An 18,727-nucleotide genomic window follows, 5' to 3' on the forward strand; every position below is an offset into this window, starting at 1 on the left:
TGCTACCTCTGACCCCGAGGCTCAAGCAATCCTCCCACCTTAGCCTCCCAAGTAGGTGGGACCACAGTTGCACACCACCATGCCTGGCTGATTTTTGTATTTTTAGTAGAGACAAGGTTTCAACATGTTGTCCAGGCTGGTCTCAAAGTCCTGAGCTCAAGTGATCCACCCGCCTTGGCCTCCCAAAGTGTTTGGATTACAGGCGTGCACCACCGCGCCCAGCCAAAACAATTGTCTTTGATAACAACAGAGTTAGAACAATTTAATGGCTAAAACTGGGGGTTGCAAACTCAAATGTTTGCAGTTAATTTAGATAGATGAGACAATGAAGAGAGTGAGAGGTTCTAGGAAAACGTGAGGGGAAGGGCTAAAGCCACTTACTGCTATAGAAAATAGAAAATATAATGCTAGTGTGGCCAGATCTTTTGATTTTTTAAGAGAAGATGGAAATAAGATGTATATGGAATCTGGATTTTTATGTGACATGTGAGATTTGGATGTGAGAGGCAGTGTAGTATAGTGGCTGACAGAATGTACTCTGGAGCCAGTCTACTTGAGTTTGAATTCTGGCTTTGAATCTTAGTAACTGTGTGACCTTAGGCAAGTTACCTTACCTCTCTGTTTTAGTTTCCTAATCCACACAATAGGGATACTAACAGTACCTGCCTTCTGGGGTTGTTATGAAATGTAAATGAGTTAGTGCATGTACAGTGCTTATGACAGTGGCCCTGTTTAGCTACATAAGTGTAGCCTAAATGTCCTACATGTATATACACACAGCCCTACACAGACCAAGTGGTCCTGTTTAGCTATATACATATAGGCTAAATGCCCACAACACAGTGTAAGTCTTATAGGACACTCTTTAAATTAATAGTGGGCAACCTCTGGCTTAAACCCATTCTTTCTGTAGGTGAATCCTAAGTAGTCCAATCATATAATCTATCACCTAAAGCAGGACACTCTGGAGAGAAAGTGAAAGGAGGCTCTATTACTAGTCATGCTGAGACAACAGGTGAGCATCACACTGTCCCGGCCAAACTGGTCTCCCTGCTCCTAAGTGCCATCTTTGTATAGGAAAAAAACCAACAAGCAGCTTTTGCCTATAAATTTCTGAATGCCAGGCCATGCACATGTGCTTTACATGGGGCAGCTTGTGGAATCTTCACAACGATCCTAGGAGGTGTCATTATTATTATATATATATTTTTTTACTGATGAGGAAACTGAGGCACAGAGAGGTTAAGGAATTTGTCTAAAGCCACACTGTGGTGGAGTCAGTGAGGTTCCAGTGCCTTACCTCTTAGCTGTGCCGTTCTCTCCCGTGCGTGAAAGGCAGCGGTAATAATGTTGAACCTTTCACGCCTGTAATCGCAGGACTTAGGGAGGCCGAGGCAGGCGACTCACATGAGGCCAGGAGTTTGAGACCAGCCTGACCAGCATGGAGAAACCCCATCTCTACTAAAAATACCAAAATTAGCCAGGTGTGGTGGTGCACGTCTGTAATTACAGCTACTTGGGAGGCTGAGGCACGAGAATCGCTTGAACCTGGGAGGCGGAGGTTACAGTGAGCTGGGATTGGCCACTCCAGCCTGGGCGACACAGTGAGATTTTGTCCAAAAAGAAAAAAAAGAGTGTTGAACCCTTTTCTCAAAGGGATCATTGAGACACAGGATGGTATGGCTCTTGGTTCAGGCCACTGCTCAGCACAGCAGGACTGTGCTGGGAGTACAGGAGAGTCCCAGGTGCTCCTGCCACCGTGGGCTGGTATTTCACAGCATCTCACAGCGTGTGACAAGGAGCTGCACACTTGGGGGTTAAATACCAGATTGGTGCCAAGTGCACTTCATCAGGTTGCTGCAGCCAGTTCTAGGGCAGCTTATGAGTCTTATGTGCAGCTGGCGAAAGTAGATCCCTGTCAGCCACCTAAACCTGACACCTCCTTGGCTGGCGTGTTACCCCAGACCCACACACTGAAAGGACAGCTGAGGACATGGTCCTAGAGAACCCTGGAACAGCCAAATAAGGGTGCCCACCTATAGCACCAGCTTTGCAGAGCTCCAGGTGTGGCCTTTAAGCAAGGGTGAAGAAGAAAGATCTGCCCTCGTGAAAAGTGTTGATGCTGGGGCTAAAGTGTTCAGACACTAGTTTTAGAGAAAAAAGAATACTGCAACATAAAAGTGAATATGAAATGCTTTGAGAGTCAAGTGTCCTTGCAGGGTGGATAAGAAGGACTGGCCAGGTGCGGTGGCTCACGCCTGTAATTCCAGCCCTTTGACAGGCCGAGGCGGGCGGATCACGAGGTCAGGAGATCAAGACCATCTTGGCTAACACGGTGAAATCCCGTCTCTACTAAAAATATAAAAAATTAGCTGGGCGTGGTTGCGGGTGCCTGGAGTCCCAGGTATTCGGGAGACTGAGGCAGGAGAATGGCGTGAACGTGGGAGGCGGAGCTTACAGTGAGCTGAGATCGCGCCACTGCACTCCAGCCTGGGCGACAGAGCAAGACTCCGTCTCAAAAAAAAAAAAAAAAAAAGGACTGGGAGGGTCGACAGTAATGAGGACCACCTGGCAATGACAGAGGGTGACCCAGGGCTGGGAGGATACCCCAGGGGAGACCCCAGGCTCTGAAAGGTGCCTTGCCATTCCATCTACTTCAGTAATAGCATGTGCATGGGATAGATAATAAAATCCGGAGGGGAAAAAATGCCCGCTATGTTGTCAATAACAGAGTGATTTCTGGTTCTGACCAATGTCATTGACTTATCACTCATGACCCAAATGGAAATGCCTCCATGGGAGGTAAGACCCAAGTTTATCCTTTATTCCACCTTGGTCTCCGTTTGCAAAAGAGCAAGACAAGTTTTTCCATCAGTTGAAGTCAGAAAATATCAGCCAATCGTTTCAGAATGTCACAAATATGAATTATCATTTCCAATGGAAAGCCTATGCCTTCTTCTGAGCTACAGAGCAGATTAGTTAGGTCTCAACAGTCCTGCTGAAGTGCAACCTAGGAAACTTATTGAGGGTCCAGGGCCTTCCCATTCAGTATTTTATTTTATTCTTGGAAAAGGAAAATGCTCCTCAGCATTGCATTCATTAGATTATTTCTGTGTGGGTAAAAAAAAACCCAAAAACCCAACTCTGGCTAGCTTAAGCAAATGGGATTTATTAGAAGGATCCTGGGGCAGCTCACAGAACTGAAGGAACTATCCAGCAATCATGACTTGGTGAGGTTTGTGCACCTTCTCCAGGGCACCTCCCTGGCTCCAGCCTCTGATCTCTTGATTTCAGATTCCTGGAGAGAGAGAACCTGGCTGGCCCAGTTAGGTCTGGTGTCGAAGAGGGAAGGGTTATGCAGTACCAACACTGGGGACCAACACTGGGGACCACCACTATGTATCAACCAAACCCCCACCACCAAGGAGAATTCCTTTTGCACTGGGCAACCACCCCTATAAACATAATATTGATTTATGCTGTGCTGTTATCTGCCCCGTGGCTGCATGGCAACTGTGTGAAGGTCAAGGAACACCTCTGGGACAGGCCTGAGGACTGTTTGACTTAGGACAGCCCATCTGGCTCAAAACAATGCCCAAAACTGATCAGAACCAACCCACCCACTCAGCTTCCATCGAGAGGTTTGAGTAGTGTTACTAACCCCAAGAGAGGAAGGAAAGAAGGGATGTGGGCATCCTTGGCTTGAACACGTGAATGCCTGTCAGAGGGGGCCCTATCCATGGGAGCATTAGGGCATTTTTGTCCCATATGGGTTGTAAGTCTTGAGTTTTACTTGCGATCTTCAGATGAGCATAACTCTAACTCTGTGTCCAAGGGAATGTGCCCTGAAAGCACCTGTGTCTCCCCAATCCCAGAAAGGAGAAAAAAATGGATGAGGGAAGGCCACCCTGAGCAGACATCCCCCAGGTTCCCAAACAGGAACTGCTGCTTCCATGTAACTTTCCTCTCACTGTCTAGCAGCAGGCTGGGGGGTCCTGCTCATCCACCTTTTAATTAAGGAAAGCAGAATTTCAGCTGAGAGATTGGGAAAGAGAGAAGGATCGATCAGTTCACTGGTAAATACCAGCTAGGGTCCAGGCTGAAGGGAGAAGGTTGAGTAGCCAGAGAAGAGGCCAAATCCTTAGAGAGGAGGTTGGGCTGGAACTTGGGAAGTGAGGGGCACTGGCCCTGTCCAGCCTCGTGGAAGGCGCGGCTGGGATGCAACGCCTCTGGGACATGTATGATGCATATGCATTACTCTGGGGCAAGGCAGGCTGGGGAAGGAAGCAGCAGCCCCAGCTAGGCTGTGGCACATGGTGTTAGACACAAGAGCGGGATGCATGAATTTGCTCTGCTTCTGCGGGTCCTCCATGTGATGATGTACAGTTGGGCAGCACACGGTGGTGCCCTGGCAGGGGGAGAATGGGAGCTGACATCCAATGCACACTTCACTTGCCAAGCCACGAGCTTGAGAAGCTGCAAAGAGATGCCATATAGGCTGTGGGCTCGTGAGCGGCTCTTTAGTCTTCAGCTTAGGTCTGGTCCCTGAAGAGCCTCCACGTGCAAGAACTTCAGTCCCTTTGCTTGGGCCACTTGGTATAATTTCCAGAATTTCCATGCTCCTCAGCCCTGAGTGACACGCCTCTACTGGCAGCAAGACAGAATTTTTACGTTTTTAAGTTTTTTTTTGAGACAGGACCTTGCTCTGTCACCCAGGCTGGAGTGCAGTGGTGCCATCTCAGCTCACTACAGCCTCAACCTCCCAGGCTCAAGTGATCCGCCTGCCTCAGCCTCCCAAGTAGCTGGGACTACAGGCGCACACCACCACACCCAGCTAATTAAAAAATAAAAATTTTAGTAGAGATGCGGTCTTGATATATTGCCCAGGCTGGTCTCGAACTCCAGGGCTCAAGTGATCTTCCTGCCTTAGGCTCCCAAAGTGCTGGGATTACAGGCGTCCCAGCTCGCAAGATAGAATTTTGAAAAATGTATTTTGAGCCTCTCTTTCTCTTTCTAGTTCTTTAAGATTCAAGAACTGAAATAAGGTGATAGCCCTGAAGCCCTTACAGGCAGAGGTGCCCTCGACTGTGGGTGAGGAGGTATTCGTCCCCAGCCAGTGAGATATTCTGAGTGGGGAGAAATGTTCTCTATCGATGACACAGGGTGGGCCTTATGGGAGCAGCAGCATGGCCCCGCCTTCGACCCAATGCTGAGAGGAAAGGGGCCTCAGGAAGGGGAGACTGAAGCCAGGACAGGGCGGGTTGCTCAGGAAGAATGACAGTGGAGCTGCTGCCCTCCCCAGACACCCTCCATCAGGACAAAAGAGCTGGGCCTCCACTCCCTCAGCAGAGAGGACAGCAGCCACTGGTTCTTCACCTGCCCCATGAACTCAGGATTAGGGAGCTGAGAGTTGCCTTGAAAATCTTTACCCTGACACTCTTGAGCCACTTGAGATGGGCACTTTAAGCCTGTGTGCAGTGTGTGCACAGTTCTCTAAAGCGGCCTTGATGCCATGTTCACAGTAGGGACATGGCACCTACATCTCCCCTTTCTCTCTGGCCAAGCAGATGCAGGAGCTGGAGCAGAGGCTGCTGGAGGCAGAGCAGAGAGCAGAGAACGCCGAGACCCAGGTAACCAGGGGAGGGGATCGGCGGGAATATGCAGGGGAATGACCATCGGCCCTTCCAGGCCCTTCCCACGGACACAGGTGGACACACACATCACCAGCAGTGCTGTGTTATACCTAAACAAATGAGTGTGCATGGAGCTTTCTGTGGGAGTAGAGTCTCTGGGTAAAGATCACTGTAGCAAGTGGGTATAGTAGTCCAAATAGGCTAGACTATGCTATGGTAACAAATTAAGTCTGAAGTCTCAGTGGTTTATCACATTTAGTTCTCACTCATGGAACCTGTCTATTGAGGGTTAGCCAGTGATTCCGCTTCCACAGTCACTCAGGAATCTAGGTTAAAGGAGGCTTGCCTATCTTATAGCTGGACCACTTGGAATGCACAGCCTTCTTGGTTGCCACGGCAAGGAAAGAAAGCTGGATGTATTTTTTATTAGAGATGGGGTCTTGCTATGTTGCCCAGGCTGGTCTCAAACTGCTGGGCTCAAGCTATCCACCCACCTCAGCCTCCCAAAGTGCTGGGATTACAGGTGTGAGCCACCGCACTTGGCCTTATTTATTTATTGATTGATTTTATTTTTCTAATAGGGACAGGGTCTCACTATTTGCCCAGGCTGGTCTCGAACTCCTGGGGTTTAAGCAATCCTCCTGCCTCAACCTCCCAAAGTGCTGGGATTACAGGTGTGAGCCACCACGCCCACCCTGCACCAGCTTTTAAATACTTAAGCCCAGCCAGGTGTGGCAGTGTGCACCTATGGTCCCAGCTACTTGGGAGGCTGAGGCTAGAGGATCCCTTGACATCAGGAGTTTGAATCTAGCCTGGGCAATATAGCAAGATCTTGTCTGTTTTAAAAAAATTTTAAATAAATAAATATATACATACATACATACTTGAGTTCAGAAATGATGCACTATTTCCACTTGGACCCTATTGGTTGGATCAATGACATGGCTCCATCTAGCTGCAGAAGGGTTGAGAAATATGGGTCAGCACATGGCTGTCCAGTGAACAGTACGTATCTCTACCATGGTGGGGTTGAGACAGTTGTTCTCCTAGGCTGTTTGTCCTGCCCAACTCATTCCTCCTGGGATCCACAGAGGTCAATGGCACAAGACCCAGCTGCTTTTTCCACTTATCGTCTCCTCTGCCCCCCTCTTACCTATCTCTCCATTACTAACTATGACCTAGAGTAGCCAAAATGAGTTTCTTCTTTGTCAGTCCTTCTTTTGCTCAGATTGGAGCTTTATAAACGATAATTGAATTAATTGGCTCAGACTGCCCTGGGTAAGGGCTTTGTCAGTCCTTCTTTTGCTCAGATTGGAACTTTATGAATGATAATTGAATTAATTGGCTCAGACTGCCCTGGGTAAGGGCTGTGCCTGGGAGTCACAGCCTGGGGCATCAGAGGGTGTCCCATCCCACGTTACTGGCCACTGCACACCCCGTGTGAGTGATGGGAGACACTATGAGATCATTGTACTTTTCAGGTGGGTGTCATGGAAGAGAAGGTAAAACTATCCAATCTGAAGAATGTAGACTCTGAGGGGAGCCTGCACCGGAAATACCAAGAATTGCTGAAAGCCATAAAGGGCAAAGATGAGCTCATCAGCCAGCTGGAGGCTCAGCTGGAGAAGCAGGTAAGGGCTCATGCGCAAGGGAGCACCATGCCCTCTTCGACATCTGTACCACTGGCCCCCAGCTTCCTGAGCTGCTCCGCTGAAGCCCTCGAGTGCTGGGGAACTCGCTCCCTCTTGAGCCTATTCTTTTATGTGAAAATTTAATTATAGGAAGGCCTGTTCCTCCCACATCTGCTCATTAGAAGCCAGGCAGGGGATAGAGTAGAAAAAGGAGCTTGGAGGCAGACTGATCTGGGTGTGAAGCCCACGTCTAGCACCTGCTGCCTCTGACAGTGGGCAAAGTGTTTAAGTCACTGATTCTTATTTTACACATTTATAAAAAAAAGGGTGGAAACACCTTATAGAGCTGCTGGGAGAGGCAACCTATGTGACCTGTGCCTAGTGTCAGGTACGTGGTCAGTACTTGGTAAGGAGAGCTTTTCTTTCTCCATTCTGGCCTTGTCGTGCCCTGCCAAGATGAGATACTTGATACTTGGCTGTAGTATGATCAGAGCTGCACAGAGCTGGATGGTCAGTCGTGGCCAGCTGGTTGCCCAAAGTTTCTCAATGAAGCTGAAGAGACAGAGACCAAAGTTGTTGCCTCCTCAGAAAACCGGGGTCTTCCCTCCTGAGCACATGGGAGCCCAGGAGAGGCCACTGCCCGGCATTTCAGCTCCACTCGGCACCTTTGCTCCTGAGAGGACTTCTGGAACATCTCCCTGCCAGTTCCTGTGTCCTGCCTTCTCCCCTTCACAATCTCACCAACTCCGTCCCAGTTCTGTCCATTTCCTCTGCCACTGGCCTCAGCTCCACTCGGCACCTTTGCTCCTGAGAGGACTTCTGGAACATCTCCCTGCCAGTTCCTGTGTCCTGCCTTCTCCCCTTCACAATCTCACCAACTCCATCCCAGTTCTGTCCGTTTCCTCTGCCACTGGCCTTACCTACCCAGCTTTCCCCTCGTGCCAGAGTGCCATCATTTCCAACTAAACACCCCACAGTCTGGACAGATGACTTTTAATTTCCTACATATGCCTTCTCCATGTAGGAGAAGCCGATCCTGGTGGTGCCTTCCAACCATCATGGGCAGATTCATGTTTACCCATCAGCATTCACCCAATAGGCCCTTAATGGAGGTGCCTTTGTATGCTGTGGGGTACCATGTGTTCCTAAAAACTGATGGAAAAATAAAATTTTGACACATGGAATCTCTGATCAATTCTTCCATTGATTTTAGACATACCTTCTCTTCTGCGTAGCTCATAGTTAGAAGTGGCAGCATCCTGGGGGTTGGTGGACAAAATGACTCTTCCTAAAGCTCCTTAGATCAGAAAAAAGGTCATTTTACAATTGGAATCAGTAGGTCAAGCTCATAAAAGAAAGGGCACTGTTTTGTGAGTCAAGAGACCTGGTTTTAGTCCCAGCTGTGCCATGAATGGACAGAGGCAAGTCATTTCTTGCCATAGCCTTAGTTGCGACAGAAGCACAAAGACAATATCAAACCAGGTCAGGGTTGGCCGACTTTTTCTGTAAAGTCCAGGTAGTAACTATTTTACGTTTTGTGGGCCACAGGTCTCTGTTGCAACTGGTCAAAGCTGCTGTTGTAACATGGAAGCAGCCACAGATAATACGTAAATGAATGAGCATGGCTGTATTACAATGCAACTTTCTTTACAAAAACAGGTCCAGGTGGGGGCAAGCAGGTGGAGGACTGGATGTGGCCTGAAGGCCATTCTTTGCCACACCTTAAACTAGATGACCTTTAAGGTCCTTCCAGCTCTGAAATACTGAGAGTCTGACATTGTCTGATGCTGGGATTATAGGCATGAGTCACCACGCCCAGCCAGGCTGCTCCTCTTTAGATGCAAACCTTTTCAATCATCTCCTCTTTTGACTACTTTGATGGAAATATCTCAGTTATCTGCAATTTTGTCTTTTTTGTTTGTTTGTTTTTTAACTATAAAGGTAACACATGCTTATAGTTAAAAATAAAAAAACGGCCAGAGGAGTATAAAATGACAAGTCACCTTTCTCTCCCTCCCCAGTCCTTGATTTCCACTCCTCACTATTAATGTTGCTTGCGTATGGAGGCACAGTGTTCTCCTTCCATGTCAGGGATGTGCCGTGTTTATTCAGCCAACCCCTTCGTGGTGAACACTTGGACTATTTCCAGTTTTGAGTTTTTAAATTTTGTGTTACCTTATCAAATAATATTGCAACAAACGATTTTTGCTCACTGGCTTTGCGAGGTCAGTGGCACGCACACCTGACCTTTCTTGGGGTTTCCCACCTCCAGTCAGTCACTCTCCTGGTGACTGTTGGGATTAACGGAAGGCCCTCTCTTTCTTGCAGAAGCAGATGAGGGCAGAGGAGGCAAAAACTGTTCAAGAAAAAGCTGCAAAGATCAAGGAATGGGTGACGCTCAAGTTGGCAGAGGTGGGTTGGAAACTCATCTTGGAGGCCTGCCGGAGGCATGGCTGGGCCTGCCCTGACCCCCGGAGTTGCCTGCCCCCTTCTGTCTGGGGTGCCTCGGCTGACCTTCGTTCTGTCCAGCACTTATTTTGCATTCAGCCTCCATGCCAAGACACCATGGTTCACTTCCCCTTTCCTTTTGTCTTGGTTGGGTCTCCCTGGAGCTCCTGACTAGCTTGGTGCTGGATTTAAGTTTGCGAGAAGGAATGTGTCTCACTTCTGAAAAGCCCTCTCAGTTTCTTTCTAGGAAGCCCACACAGGCCAGTGTCCACTCTCTCCGCTTTCTCTTATATTATTTTTATTTATTTATTTATTTATTTATTTATTTATTTATTTATTGGAGACAGAGTCTCGCTCTCTCGCCCAGGCTGGGGTGTAGTGGCACAATCTCGGCTTACCGCAACCTCTGCCTCCTGGGTTCAAGCGATTGTCGTGCCTCAGCCTCGCTGAGTAGCTGGGGTTACAGGCACGCACCACCATGCCCAGCTAATTTTTGTATTTTTAGTAGAGACAGGTTTCAGCATGTTGGCCAGGCTGGTCTCAAACTCCTGACCTCAGGTGATTCACCCACCTGGGCCTCCCAAAGTGCTTGGATTACATGAGTGAACCACCGTGCCCTGCTACTTTCTCTTTTATCCTCTTCATTCTTTTTAACTATTTGTGTGTGTGTGTGGTAAAATATACAAAAAATGTACCATTTAAGTGTACCATTCAGTGGCATTAAGTACATTCACAGTGTTGTGCAGCCATCACTGCTATCTATGTCTAAAATTTTTCCAAACAGAAACTCTGTACCCGCTAAACACTAACTTCCCATTCTCTCTTCCCCCATCCCCTGGTAACCTCTATTCCACCTTCCCTCTCTATCTATCCATTTTTGTAGTTTATCACGTGCTGTACCTTTATTTAGGAAACTCAGGACTTGAAGCTACAGTGCTATCGCCAACAGACAGAAAACAACCTCCTTCTAAATAAAAGGAGTGGGAATTGCAGTTTGGAAAAGGATGAACATATATCTTTTTTTTTTTTTTTTTGAGATGGAGTCTCGCTCTTGTTTCCCAGGCTGGAGTGCAATGGCACAATATCGGCTCACTGAAACCTCTGCCTCCTGGGTTCAAGCAATTCTCCTGCCTCAGCCTCCTGAGTAGCTGGGATTACAGGCAAGCACCACCACGCCTGGCTAATTTTTGTACTTTTGGTAGAGACGGAGTTTCGTTATGTTGGCCAGGCTGGTCTTGAACTCCTGACCTCAGGTGATCCGCCCGCCTCAGCCTCCCAAAGTGCTAGGATTACAGGTGTGAGCCACTGCACCCGGCTGACAAACATACATCTTTTCCTCTGTCCTCCTCACACAAGTGGTTCATACCTGCAGGAGGGTACCAGCTCATTTGGCCTCCTATACCCTTCTTTGGATGTACATCTCAGGTCACCTGCTAGACTGCAAGTTCTTGGGGACAGAACTGATGCCTGGCTTACCTGCATATTCTCACAGTCCCAACCCTTGCTAAAAGATACTCAATAAAATTGTGTTGGACTTAATTTAAAAGAAAATGCAGGCTGGGGGCAGTGGCTCACACCTGTAGTCCCAGCAGCACTTCGGGAGGCCTAGGCGGGTGGATTGCTCGACACTAGGAGCTTGAGACCAACCTGGCCAACATGGCAAACCCTGTCTCTACAAAAAATACAAAAATTAGCCGGGCATAGTGGCGTGCACCTGTAGTCCCAGCTACTCAGGAGGCTGAGGTGGGAGGCTAAGGTGGGAGGATGGTTTGAGCCCTGGAGGCAGAGGTTGCAGTGAGCCAAGATTGCACCACTGCACTCCAGCCTAGGTGATAGAGCCAGACCTTGTTTCAGAAAAGAAAAGAAAATGCAGCAGCCAGGCGCAGTGGCACATGCCTGTAATCCCAGCACTTTGGGAGGCTGAGGTGGGCAGATCGTTTGAGTCCAGGAGTTTGAGACCAGCCTGGGCAACATAGCGAGAGCTTGTCTCTACAAAAAAATAAACAAAATTAACTGGGCCTGGTGGTCTGCGTCTATGGTCCCAGCTACTCAGGAGGCTGAGGTGGGAGGATCAGTTGGGCCTGGGAGGTCAAGGCTGCAGTGAGCCAAGATTGCTCCACTGCACTTCAGTCTGGCCAACAGAGCAAGACCCTGTCTCAGAAAAAAAAAAAAAAAGAAAAAATACGTCTAAACCTGTAGGCCAGGTGTACTAAATCTTCATTTTTCTTTTTGCTCAGCTTGAGATGGAGAATCAGCATCTGAAAAGCCATAATCAGCGCCTGGTGGAGCAGGTGGGATCCCTTCAAGATGCGCTAGAAGGTAGGCAGGCCAGGGTGTGCAGGTGTGCAGTAGGTGTGTGTGGTGGGTATGGGGCTGAGCTACGGGAGCTCTCAATGTGACTGTTTTTACCCCAACCACAGCTATTCAGATAGCTCCTTCACGGAAGCTGCTGGTGCCCCCCCACGGAGCTGCAGAGCAGGATTCTGTCCCTTCAGAGCCGGGAATCCAGCCTATGGGCCAGGACAGTGGCTCCCAGGCCCAGGGTCTGAAGGCAGCTGTGCTTGCACCTTCCCCAGGTGCCCTGCAGAGCAAGGACTCTGTTTCTGAAGCAGCAAGCCCCTTGGAGGATTCTAGTTCCAGCACGGTCCATTCTGGGGAAACGGTAGAGGCCAAGCCCCTTCAACCTCATCTGGGAAGAGAGAGCCCTCCCCACCAGCCACGCATGAAGCTTCTTACCTTCAGATGTGGTTCAGCTTCCTGGGGTGAGGGTCTGGTTACTGCTCAGAGAGGGATGCTCCCTGGGACAAAGACCTCTGCCAGGGAAGGTGGTCCTGGCAGCAGTCTGACCCTACCAAAGGTGTGGGCTCCTGGCACCCCGCGAGACAGCATCCAGTTGACCAAAAGGCACCACAGCCAGCCCCAGGTAGGCCGTGGGCACTTTGACCATGTGGTGAGCATTGAGACTGGGGCCTTCTCAGCCCTCCACCCCTCTGGCCTTCCTGAGCTGGAGTCCCGAGCTAGATACCGGGAGGAACCAGAGAAGATGGAGATGGAGGAGCTACCCCCAGCAGGGAAGAATGAGGAAAGAGAGAGCCCGAAGGCCCTTGGAGCTGAGCTGGAGGAAGTGGAGCTGGGTAACAAGCCACCTACACCCCCGCTGCACCAGTTTTCATCCTGGGTAAGAGGCAACCTCTGGGCTGGGCGGAGGAGCAGAGCTAATGACAAGAACACTGCTGGCTGAGCACAGCCATGCACTGAGCAGGAGAGGAGGCTGCTGGCATCCTCATGGTGGCCCTGGCAGGCAGGTACCATGGAGCCGGTGCAGACCACACAACCAGTGAGGGTCAGAACTAGAATTCAGAATGATGTGAATGGCGGTTGGCTGTCATTTCCTGGGTGCTCACTGTGCACCATACGTTGAGCTGGGTGCCCTGCATGCCTTTTCTCATTTAATCTTTGTGAGTCTTTCAGGTGGTCTGGTATGATGGTCAAGAGCATAGGCCCCAGAAGCAAACCACTGGGGTTGAACTGTTAACTACGTGACCTTGGGCATGTTACTGAACCTGTGTGCCTCAGCTTCCCTATCTATAAAATGGGGATAATAGTACCTACTTTATAGGGTTGTTATGAAAGTACTTACAGTAGTACTTCACAGTAGGTGGTAGGTAAGTTTTGGCTATTTTTCTTTCTTTGTTTCTTTTTTCTTTTTCTTTTTTTTTTTTCTGAGACAGAGTTTCACTCTTATTGCCCAGGCTGGAGTGCAATGGCACAATCTTGGCTCACTACAACCTCTGCTCCTGGGTTCAAGCAGTTCTCCTGCCTCAGCCTCCCAAGTAGCTGGGATTACAGACATGCACCACTACGCCTGGCTAATTTTTGTATTTTTAGTAGAGACAGGGTTTCACCACGTTTGCCAGGCTGACATTTTTTTTTTTCTTTTCCTTTTTTTTTTTGAGACAGTCTCGCTCAATCTTGCCCAGGCTGGAGTGCAATGGTGCAATCACGCCTCACTACAGCCTCAACTTCCCGGGCTCAAGCAATTCTCCCACCTCAGCCTCCCGAGTAGCTGGGACTACAGGCATGCACCACCATGCCCAGCTATTTTTTAATTTTTGGTGGAGATGGGCTCTCACTATGTTGTTGCCCTGGCTGGTCTCGAACTGCTAGGCTCAGGTGGTCCTGTCACCTTGGCCTCCCAAAGTGCTGGGATTACGGGTGTGAGCCACTGTGTTTGGCCCTGTGTCTGACATTTTCCATGATAAAAAGTTAAAATAAAAATGAGACAGGCTATAAAAATGACATTTCACAGGTCACTAGTGAAAACGGCACTTGGGTATTAAGGGCTTCACACGGAGCCTGTGGGAAGGGCTCCTTCCCTTGCAAGGAGTAAGATGTGGTTTCTCCCTTTTACAGGCCAGGAAACCACTGTTCCCCACAGACTTAGGTACTTGCCCAAGGTCATGTAGTAGTTAGTGAGGGAGCCAGGCTTTATTTATTTATTTATTTACTTGAGAGATGGTGTCTTGCTCTGTCACTCAGGCTGGAGTGCAGTGGCACAATCACAGCCCACTGCAGCCTTATACTCCTGGACTCAAGGGATCTTTCCACCCCAGCCTCCTGAGTAGCAGGGACTACAGGTGCACACCACCACACCTGGCTAATTTTTTAAATTTTTTGTAGGAATGGAGTATCCCTATGTTGCCCAGGCTGGTCTCAAACTCCTGGCCTCAAGTGATCCTCCTTTGTCAGCCACGAGAGCCACCTTACCTGGTCTGAGAGCCAGGCTTTAAATGTAGTTCCAGCTGCTTTGAAGCCCAGCTCTCACATTCCAGCTGTACTTCCTCTTAAGGGACATTGCCAGAGCTAATGTCAGTCTTTGATTCATGGGCAGACATCCCCTCCATAGATGCTGCTGGGGTGTGTAGCAGTACCATGGGGGACAACTAAGTGTTGGCTCCTGGCAGCAGGAGGAATGAGGTCACTTGGGAGAGGGGGTGGCATGGGGGTGGACTCACCCCACACCACTGCTCGGGAGACCTGTATTTCCAGGAGTACCTCCCAGGGCCTCCTTTTGAAATGCTGATTTGAATCTGGGCTCAGTAGCTCATGCCTGTAATCCCAGCACTTTGGGAGGCTGAGGGAGGCAGATCACTTGAGGTCAGGAGTTCGAGACCAGCCTGGCCAACATGGCGAAACCCCATCTCTACTAAAAATATAAAAATTATTTGGGCATGGTGGTGCATGCCTATAGTCCTGGCTACTTGGGAGCCTGAGGCAGGAGAATCGCTTGAACCCAGGAAGCGGAGGTTGCAATAAGCTGAGATTGCGCCACTGCACTCCAGCCTGGGCGACAGAGGAGACGATCTCAAAAACAAAACAAAACAAAGAAATGCTGGTTTGGGAGGCGCACAGCCCTAGACTTTTGGGCTATATCCTTGGCAGTGACTGTTGACCAGCTTCTGGTTGTTTCAAGGACACCTGTAAGACTGGAGACCCAGTTGAGCCAAGAGTGGGGCACATCAGGAAGACTAGGAGATGGAAAAGCACCGGTACCCTGGGCTGCCCTCTCTCTTCTTGCTCTAGAGTCCAAATGCAGAGGTTGGGAGCGGGGAGTAGTCAGGCAAGGAATGTGCAGCTGCTACCAGAGAGAAGCGTTGCTCACTTTGCCATTTTGCCAAAATACAGCCATTCACTGTGATAGCTTAAGCGTGGGTCTTGGGCCGGGTACAGTGGCTCACACCTGTAATCCCAGCACTTTGGGAGGCAAAAGCAGGTAGATTGCTTGAGCCCAGAAGTTCAAGACCAACCTGGGCAACACAGCGAAACTCCATCTCTGCCAAAAAAGATACAAAAATTAGCTGAGCATGGTGGCACATGCTGGTAGTCCCAGCTACTCAGGAGGCTTAAGTGGAAGTTAAGTTTGAGCCCAGGGAGGTGAAGGTTGCCATGAGTCAAGATCTTGCCACTGTACTCCAGCCTGGGTGACAGAGCCAGACCCTGTCTTGAAAAAAAAAAAAAAAAAAAAAAAGAGTGGGTCTTCTCTATCTGAACAGGTTAAGTGTATGTGTGCGAGAGAGAGGGTGGAGGAGGAGAGGAGGAATGGGGAGACGAGTTATTGTCTCCTCTTATTCTGTGTAGAAAGTATATCAGATGACATTCTCCCCAGGAACCTCAGCTGAACTCTGGTGATGAAGGTATTAAGGGGATTAAGGTATTAAGGGGCAGCGTCAGGTCTTCCCACAGAACCTCCCTGCCCCCAGCTAGGCCCCAAGGACCCAAGAATCAGCGGAAAGAATGTAAGGAGATCTCATCCTGTTTGCAATCCCCTTTGTAACTTGCTCCTGGGGAAAACAAGACACAATGCTATCTCCTTCCCAGGCCCCTGAGGCATGATCACTCCTGTTCCAGGGAGAGCTTAAGAAATCACAGTGGCCAAACAGCCCAGCCTCTCTCTCTCCCAGGCAGGACCAATGGGGCAGTAACCATCTGGGGGGGCGGGGGGGAATGAAATATCAGAGAACATTTCTCAGTCTGACGGTGTGAGAAATACTTATGTATCTTAGAGTTTGGAAAGCCCTTTTTTCAGTTAATCCTTAAAACAACCTTGTGAGTTAGGTATTAGATAACATTTTGTCAAATAGTCCTAGGTTTTGTTTTACCTAAATCCTTCAAACTTCAGTTTCATTTCCTCTGCAAAGTTAGAGGCCTGTCCTTGGTTAAATTCCATGACCACTCTGGGCAGAAATAATCCTTTTTATGCCGAATTTTACTTGGCCCTGGTGTATTTGCCCTACATGAGCACAGAAACTCCCTGCCCTGCTGCAGGGCCCTCCTTGGCCTCCTTCCTCACCGCCCCTCTGTCTCCTGCCACCCTCCAGTGATCTCAGCGTCTCATGGCAGCACTCATCAGCGCTGCCCTCTCTCCTCCCAGTTGTCCCAGGGCTGCTGCTCCCCTCTGGGATGACACCCCGATAGGCACCCACCTCCCTTCCAGTGCCATCTCCTAGCCCATCTGACCCCACCAGGTGACAGCACATCTAGCTGCCTCCCTGAGCCAGCAGGGCGTTCCTCTAAAGGCTGGCCAACCTTCCCTCATCAGCCTTGGTGATTTGTTTTCCTTTAGGCTCAGTGGAGCAAACAGATCTAGAAGGTGCAGGGAACCATTTGGGTTGTTTATGAGCAATCAGGGCCATTAGGAAAAGCACCTTTGGCCTGTGGCCTACTTCAGACCCAGGGGCCCCCTCAGGATGGACATTCTCCCAGTGTCTTCTGCATGGGGGTGCTGGAGTCCTGTTGGGCTAAATAGGCTTTGTAGATTGGCCCTGAAGCCTAGCCATGATATGACATTATTCCTGCAGGGGAAAAAATGTGCCCTAAGTTCCCACATATGTTCATCACAGCATTACTCACAATAGCAAAGACATGGAATCAACCCAATGCCCATCAATGGTAGACTGGATAAAGAAAATGTGGTACATATACACCATGGAATACTGTGCAGCCATAAACAGGAATGAGGTCATGTCCTTTGCAGGGACATGAATGGAGCTGGAAGCCATTATCTTCAGCAAACTAACGTAGGAACAGAAAACCAAACACTGCATGTTCTCACTTACAAGTGGGAGCTGGACAATGAGAACACATGGACACAGGGAGGGGAACAATACTTAGTGGGGCCTGTCAGGGGATGGTGGCGGCGGGGGAGTATTAGGGAAAAGAGCTAAAGCATGCTGGGATTAATACCTAGGTGATGGGTTGTTAGGTGCAGTAGACCACCATGACACACGTTTACCTATATAAAAACCTGCACATCTTGCATACGTACCCTGGAACTTAAAAAACAAACAAATTTTTTTTTAAAAAAAGAAACAATAGAGAATTTTTTTAAAATGTGCCCTAAGTTCCAAACAACTGGCTTACAAAAGAGCCCTTGTCGTGTAGCCCCAGTGGCTTCCTCATTATCAATATCCCCAACTTCTGGGGGTGAGATCTTGAGACCCAAGGGTCTCTAAAATGGGCAGGATTCAGAGCAACAGGTTACTGACCCATCTTCTCTTGAACCTCCTTTGCCCCAAAGGTGAAGGGTGGAGGCAAGAGAGGGAACTGTTGGGCACTTATTATATTCCGGGTGTTAAAAGCTTACGTTAAGTATTTCATTGATTCTCACAGCAGCCTGAAAGGTAAGTATTATTACCTCCATTTAGAGCAGAGGAAAATGAGTCTCAGAAATGAAGTAACTTGCCCAAGATTTGTTAGCCAGTCACTGCCCCCCGCAGGTCTGCCCACCCCCAAAGCCATGCTTTTTCCTGCACATGCCTGGAGGGGGTGGGGTGGGCATCATGTCGGGCCCTGAGTTTCCTGAGACCTCTTGTTTCAGGAGAGCCGGATCTACGCTGTGGCCACATGGGGCATGCGGCTCTCAGATGTGTCTCCCAGAAGTAATACTGCGTGCTGCGGTGAGTTCCAAGTGAGGCTTGGAGGCACCAAACACCCAAGGTGGGCAGGGTGGGCAAGCGGGGAGGAGAAGACTCCAAGCAACACCCAGGGCCAGGCTTGGCTGGCCTACCCTGTTCCCCTCCCCAGCAGGTGAAGTTCAGGTGAAATCACAGCAAGGCCCACCTAGGAGGGAAAGGGAAGTCGTACAGGTTCAGGCCATCACAGGGAAGTAGCCTGTCACAGAGCTGGAAGGGATCTGAGAGAGGGGCCTCCAGCCCAGCCTCCCACCTGCACAGGCTTCCCTTCTGCAGTGCCAGGGCCGTGGGTGGGAGGAGCCCCAAGTATCCTGATTTACATGAACCCCACTCACTGGCTCCTCTCCAGCCAGCCACCAAATCTCCACAACGAGGGCTGTGGGGTGGTCCCATAGCCGTATGATTTGTAACTCACATCTGCAACAGTGGAACACTGTGCAAGCCTCATGGAGGAGAAAATGGTTAAAGGTAAGGCTTTTGGATTCTTTTGTGAGGGATCCTTTACCACATGGAGATCATGGTCCCCAAAGGGAGTCAAGGGGAG

At 49.4% G+C, this 18,727-nt stretch overlaps 1 protein-coding gene across 5 annotated transcripts in view; it reads left to right on the forward strand.

Moving 5' to 3' along the window:
* Positions 1-18,727, forward strand: part of PLEKHH1 (pleckstrin homology, MyTH4 and FERM domain containing H1) — a 55,667-nt gene that overhangs the window by 17,219 nt on the left and 19,721 nt on the right. For all 5 annotated transcript variants that reach the window (XR_008513326.2, XM_054530758.2, XM_054530760.2 and 2 more), the window contains exons 3-8: positions 5,568-5,630; positions 7,115-7,264; positions 9,593-9,676; positions 11,950-12,031; positions 12,133-12,890; positions 18,090-18,168. Coding sequence is in view for 4 of the 5 variants with exons in the window: in XM_054530758.2 (XP_054386733.2) it covers positions 5,568-5,630; positions 7,115-7,264; positions 9,593-9,676; positions 11,950-12,031; positions 12,133-12,890; positions 18,090-18,168 (1,216 nt within the window). In the remaining variant the exon portion in view is untranslated. The remainder of the gene's footprint in view (positions 1-5,567; positions 5,631-7,114; positions 7,265-9,592; positions 9,677-11,949; positions 12,032-12,132; positions 12,891-18,089; positions 18,169-18,727) is intronic.

This window comes from Pongo abelii, chromosome 15, assembly GCF_028885655.2.
Source record: "Pongo abelii isolate AG06213 chromosome 15, NHGRI_mPonAbe1-v2.0_pri, whole genome shotgun sequence".
Lineage (NCBI taxonomy): Eukaryota > Metazoa > Chordata > Mammalia > Primates > Hominidae > Pongo > Pongo abelii.